This window comes from Notothenia coriiceps, unplaced genomic scaffold (assembly GCF_000735185.1).
Source record: "Notothenia coriiceps isolate Sejong01 unplaced genomic scaffold, NC01 NC01_scaffold00024615, whole genome shotgun sequence".
NCBI lineage: Eukaryota > Metazoa > Chordata > Actinopteri > Perciformes > Nototheniidae > Notothenia > Notothenia coriiceps.
In genome coordinates, this window is record NW_011357316.1 from 38852 (window position 1) to 45794 (window position 6943).

The following is a 6943-nucleotide window of genomic DNA, read 5'->3' on the forward strand; positions in this document are numbered from 1 at the left end:
ATAATTCTAGGCATAATAAAGCATGTTGATTGTTGAGTAACCTTGGTTTGGTGTGTCTTTGGTTATAGAGAGATATTATTGTGTTATACCGTAAAATAATATAAATAATAATTTGATATCCATACAGAGGAGGCATACTATAAAACAATAAGGCATCTTTGAGTAAACGTTGAGTATCATTAAGTATCTCGAGGCTGGGGGCAGCATGTCCTCTTTTTTGGAAATCAAAATATGNTCAAGGCTCTTTCTGCATGTCAGTCTTTATGCATGACGGTGTTTTTGATAATGGATCCTGACCACTCACATTTGTACACTGTGAACAAATTATATTATTAAACAAATATATAACATAAATACAAAAAATACTCTAATTTAGTCTCTTTTCCAGCGCTCTTCATCGGTAACTTTAGCATTTCTGAGTGTCCTTGAACGCATCAATATTAGCAGATGCGTCACACCAAGCCCGGGAGATTTATTCTGCTCTCACTACTGCTAGGTAAATTCATGTATCCATAAACACCTGAAGTTTAAAGTGTCAAATGAACTCTTTTTAAAAGTATAACACACCGTTTGAGTTTGTTCATAGACTGTTTATTGGCGTGAGAACTGATATTAATTTACACATTAAAGGAAACAGCTTCTTAGCAGCGTATCCAGTCTTAGCCCGTTAGCATTGCGCTAACGGGCTAACAGCTAGCAGCGTTGCGTTAGCCCGTTAGCATTGCGCTAACGCTGCTAGGCTGCTAGCTAAGTTAATCTCTCCCTAAACAGTTGAACTTTAAAGTGTCAAATTAACTATTTTTCAAAGTATAACACACCGTTTGAGTTTGTTCATAGACTGTTTACTGGCGTGACAACTGATATTAATTTACACATGGCATAGCATTGCGCTAACGGGCTAACGCTGCTAGGCTGCTAGCTAACTTAATCTCTCCCTAAACAGTTGAACTTTAAAGTGTCAAATTAACTCTTTTTCAAAGTATAACACACCGTTTGAGTTTGTTCATAGACTGTTTACTGGCGTGACAACTGATATTAATTTACACATTAAAGGAAACAGCTTATTAGCAGCCTATCCAGTCTTAGTCTTAGGCTGCTAGCTAACTTAATCTCTCCCTAAACAGTTGAACTTTAAAGTGTCAAATGAACAATAGTTTCATAGTTGTTTTATCACTTGTTCTTTCACAAAAATTACTTTATTTTTGTTCACCTTTTCACTTTGTGGTTTTACAGAATATATTTGTTAGTAATTGATTCAAACAGTTTTATATAGTTTTTTTCATGTATTGTTTGACAGATTTTCACTTGTGTTTTTACTGAATATAATTTGTTAGTAATTGATTTGAAACGTTTTATATAGTTTTTTTCCCCCATGTTCTGGTTTTTGAAAATAAAATTTGCCAAATGTTACTATTTCACCAGTTATTTTTGCATTTTCAACTTTTCCTACGAATAACATTCTACATTCAAAGCCTTACCTCTTTAACATTATTTATACATTTGGAGTTTCATGCTACTTTTTAACTTAATATTCATTCATATGGAAACCATAGGTCATCCAAATATTCCTGATTATTCACTTTCTTCTTACACATTATATTTCAGCATAAAGCATTCCCACTAGCAATTTCTTCAGGAATTGCATTCTCTAGTTAATGTTAAATGCTGTTAACAGCATTCCAACTCAATTATGTAACACAAGTACATTAGATTACATGTCACTTGTTAGTCGCTTTTATCCAAAGCGACTTGTGGGCAATCCCCACAGGAGCAATTTGGGGTGAAGTGTCTCAGGGAAACAAAGACATGCTGACTGCAGTGGGGTTTGAACCTGTGCTCCCCTGATCCGAACACCAACGCACTAATCCACTGCGCCACACACATTTTTACAATGGTGTAATATTGTGAATACTACATCTTCTGATGCCGACGCTCTGAAGACAGATCTCTAAAACATGATGCACTGTGCAGGTCTGCTTTACACACATACATAACATCAAGTAAATCTACTTTACCTTGGGGCTGGATTGTTCCTGTTTCATTGTCTTTTTCATGACCCGGAACTCGTACTCGGCTCGGTTGTGGTCCTGGAATGGAAATCAGTTTTAATGTTACAGTAACTGACACGTGTACAAAGCGATATACAGTAGAACGTTTGGAGACAGCCATGAAATGAACAGCCTGTGTGCATGAAGCAAAATTGTGTGTTTGAGTTAGACTTCTGTGCAAGGAAAGAGCAATGCATGGACCCACCATGAAAGGATTAGGAGTATGTGAAACTAAATGTTAGAATGACATAAAAACAGCCAGTCCAGTTTTTTTGCTAGTTTTGATGCATTTATGTTTATCCAAGCTTAATGCAATACAGCTACATGTGTGCTGTATTCCATCAAAACCTACCTCTGTCAGTATGTGTCTGTGATTGACATTTGAAACTGTCCTTTCTTAATCCAGCTGTTACCATTTGATTCACAAAGCTCCATGATATGGCAAGCTGAATTTTTGTTTTGATCAAATAATCCTTGCATGGTGAGGAATATCAGGTTAACATTTTATTTCCATGTAATATGCCGTCAGAAATGAATGTATATGCACCCATTTGTCACAGAGTAATACTTGTTGCATTAAGCCAAGAGGAATGAAGAGGTGCAGCGTACACAGAGGATACTGGTGGAACCCTTGGTTGGAAATAATTGCAAAACGTGGTTAGGCATAGTTATTGCATTGTTAAGGTTAGAACATGAGCGAAGATAGGCAAACAAAGACCCAAATGCAGACAAAAAGCAAATGTAAAGAGTGACTTCTTCAATAATTGGATTATTAAAAGGAACAATTGCTCTTCTATCATTTCATATTCAGTAGAAATGTAATCATTTTCTTCTTAGAGTCCTCATGACCATCATTACTGCAACTTAACCTGCATTAACAGATTTGTTGGCAACTCTTCCTCACTGTAACAAGAGCGTGTTAGCAAGCTGCTATTTACACACACAGCAGTAACTTGGAGTCATGTTTGGCCACCTGGCAAATATAAGTCAAAAATGCAGTCTCCTACCAGCCCTACAGGAGCTTCTGAAGCTGAGGTGATAATAATAACAGCAAGGTTATAACTCTTTGGGGTTTCATCACTACAGTATATATCACACCTTTCAAATGACACACTCATTACACCTCTGGAAATATAAAAGCGTGGACTTGTTATACTGTTTTAATATTGAACAAAAACCAGCTATCCTGTCTATTTGATCCCCTTTTGGTCCGGTTCCAGGTTGTGGATTTTTTCAGAAACATATTTCCAGGTATTTGTGAAGTTTATGGGTTTGACATACCACTGACTTCCCAGCCAACATGTCCATGTGGGCCCAATACAGGCTTAAAGTGGGCAGGAACTGTGAAAAGTATATGAGGCGCACATGGGTCAAATACCATCAGTGCTATCACTGCTATGAGCCCTACATGACTCTCTGGGCCTTTAGGACTTGTGAGAAGTAAAAGGAACAGATAGCCACTTCTTTCATTGGGCCATTACTCAACCATTTTGGATAACCAAGGCCTCACATAATTAAACCAACCGTATACATTCTGTTATGCCATTTGCATTTAAAGTGCTTCACAATGTTCAGATTGTATTGACCCAACAGGTTAGCCAGTTCTGTTCCTTTTTGTTTAAAAGTACAGAATGCCTATATTTCACACCACTTGTTCAAATGCATATTATTCCACGTTGGGAGTTTGTGTGCTACTTGTGGCTCCTATGGGCCCTGTATATCTCAAAAGAAAAGCAGAGGAGCAAGGAGGAGGACAGAGAGCTATGAGTCAAATAAATGGTCCTGTCATCTCTGCTGCTGTCAGGAGACAAACAACAGCAACAACAAAGTGTTGAGAGGCCACACTAACAAGAGGCTTCAGTATAAACCTCAGAGAGAAAGAGAAAAGCCGCAGTAAACCTTACACAGCAGATAAAAGAGTACAAAATGCCAAGGGAATACTCCTGAGGGAGATTGTTAGACACCTTGAGGGAGAACATGTTAGCGGCTGCAGGGTGGATCGTAAATGGTAGGTTAAAAAAAAGATAAGCAAGTCGGATTCCAAACCTTATGTTCCTCCTGTCAAATACAACACACACAAACACAAAAGGAACAAATGTCAATGATACAGGACATGACACTGACACAAACCTTTTAGAAGAAGGCTGTAGGACACTGCTTCATTTCCTTATTATATGAAAAGATAGTGAAGTGTGAGACTGTGGTGTGTGCGTGGGAAAATTACAGCTGAGGGCTGACTCACGACACAGGAACACAGACTCACACCCCCACCTCTCTGTCATCCATATTACTGTGTGACTTTGCAGTGACACATCTGTATTTATTGTCATGTTAATACAAGTGTCAGCACGAGTTGTTGTTTAAAAAGAGACTTAATTAAGTCCTGTTTTCTTAAAGGCTTTCATCTCTCCGTGCATTTTAAACACAAGGTCTTTATTGCATGTGGCAGGCTAGCCAAAAGAAAAACCTGACAGTTATGTTGCTTATTGTTTTGCTAACAAAAACATATGTGTACCTTGTGATAAGATTGGATGGTGATATGAAACAAATAAACTGTCAAACATTTTGCAGAGAAAACTATTCAAATTAGACTTAAAACTGGACCACCAACATCCTTTTTAAGTCATTTGCCTCTCTGGGCTTGCGCAGAAAACACAACTTATTATCTTAGCATTTCATTAAATACAGTAACATGTTAATTAACACGTTTTAGAGGCAGTGGTGTAAAGTAACTAAGTACATTTACTCAAGTAGTGTACTTGAGTACAATTTTGACAGACTTGTGCTTTACTGGAGTATTTCAATGTTCTTCGGCTCCTTGCCTTTCTACGATTCAGAGGTAAATAGTCTACTTTTAATTTTATCCAAAGCGACTTACAATTACAGGGACATTCTCCCTGGAGTAACTAAGGGCTAAATGCACACTGGTGGTGTTCCAGGCGGGATTTGAACTCACAACCTTCCGATCTTCAGCCCACCTCACTATCCATTAGACCACCACTACATTTATTTAATATTTTAGTATACTTCTACTTTTACTTAAGAACAAGATCTGAGCACTTCTCCCACCTCTGTTTAGAGGTGCCTGTTGCTGCTTATTTCCAGTCTTTCAGACACAAGAGTAATAACTCTCAGCAAAGAAACAAATCATAGGTTTTACCAGAATGTGAAACTATTGTTATCAAATATACTCCTGTGAAGGTATATCTTTAGACATTTGTATCCAAAAATAATTTGTAGCATTGTCTCACCTGCTCCTCTTCTCCGAAGCCCGTCAGGTCCCAGACATAGTTGAGCCGCATCTGTCGTCTCTTCCAGTGCTCCATGAAGAGAACCGCTACATAACCAAGCACACGCAGCAATATTAACACAGGCTCAATCAACATCTATATACATGCCCCTTATACCATCATCTATACATGACAATAAACAAACAATAAGGTTATTTTTTTGGATTCCTTCTGTAAAGATGTGCTGTATCTCCGTTGTTTCTTTTAGACTTTAATCTAAAAGGGTTAATTCGTTTTATGTTGATTATAATTGACATTGATAATGATTATTGTGACTAATCATCAGCTTGTATATAGTTAACCTCTATGCCTAGCTAGATAACCGAAGGCTAAAGCAGCGAGGAGACAGAGCCTTTGCTGTTGCAGCTCCAAGGTTATGGAACAAATTGCCCCTCCAGGTTAGACTTCCTCCAACTCTGCCTGTCTCGTTCAAAAACCCACTTCTTTTCCCTGGCATTTACAGGCTAGGTGACTCTTGTTTGTTTAAATGTGGGTTTTTACCTTACTAGTGTTTTGTATTGTTTTTACGTCATGTAGGAGAGTTTCTGTTGTGACTCGACAGTTATGTTAGGTTAAGTTATGTTTTTTACTCTAGTCTTGTGTTTTGATCTTGTCACTTCCTGTTTTTATTTTGAAAGTAATCCTTCCCTCTCATTCCAGGGGCCTCATTTATAAAGGGATATGCTCTCAAAAAATAGCGTACGGCAATTTCTACGCAATGTTTGCGATTTATAAAATACTAACTTGACGGGAAAATGTGCGGTCCTCCACGCAAACTCTAACCCATGCGTACGCACTAAGCACAAAAACGGGAGAGACGAAAAACTGCGACACCGTTGGCAGAAGGAAGAATGGAGAGAAATATGTGGAAATAATACCATAAATAAAATGTTACCTCTCATTTATCATATATGAAGAATTCATTTTCACAAATTGATTAAAGCCAATCTTAAAATGATTTAACAAACGTCTGTTTGAGACTCCTCAGTGCACACAAAAACATAACAAATAAATACGGATATGTTATTTAAAACCACCTCGAATATGTTGTGTTAATGTTGTGAAATGTTTTCTCATAAATGATGCGGTAAGCAGGAGGACAGAATTACGTCTAAACTGACGCCGTTTTGCATCTCTATAGGTTGTAGATACGAGCATGGTTTTATATACTATAATGTTTAATCATGTTTTATGCCGTTTGCTAAGACTTGATAAGTCGCTCATAAAACACAGGAGGTATGGAAACTAAGAACACCATATGTGGTAAATTGTACAGCTAATATAACACAACACATTGTATTTCCTTTAGACTGGTGGATATAGAGTTGCTGCAGTGGAGACGCTGCGCACAGCTGATCGGCAGCTGGGACACAAACCACCCAATACGAAAACATAATTCAGATCCAGTCGTGGTGACTCCACTCCGGAGGGATTCCCCGATCATTTCTTACCGTTTCTCATCAAGAGGGGGTCTCCTGTCCCCGGCACAAACACACTGCCTGAGGAAGGCTATGTGTATTTTTTTTGTCATGAACCTTTTTCGGACCACTTATTTATTTATTTTGGTGACGATCCGACTTCCATGCTGCTACTCTGGTTCAAACT

General features: G+C 38.0%; 1 protein-coding gene across 1 annotated transcript in view; it reads right to left on the bottom strand.

Annotated features, from left to right (window-relative positions):
• ano1a (anoctamin 1, calcium activated chloride channel a) overlaps positions 1–5434 on the bottom strand; it is a 27657-nt gene extending 22223 nt beyond the window's left edge. The window contains exons 1-3 of the mRNA XM_010782305.1: positions 5300–5434; positions 4095–4106; positions 2016–2087 (exon numbers count right to left, since the gene is read on the bottom strand). Of these exons, the coding sequence (XP_010780607.1) occupies positions 2016–2087; positions 4095–4106; positions 5300–5434 (219 nt within the window). The remainder of the gene's footprint in view (positions 1–2015; positions 2088–4094; positions 4107–5299) is intronic.
• Between the last annotated feature and the right edge of the window lie 1509 nt (positions 5435–6943).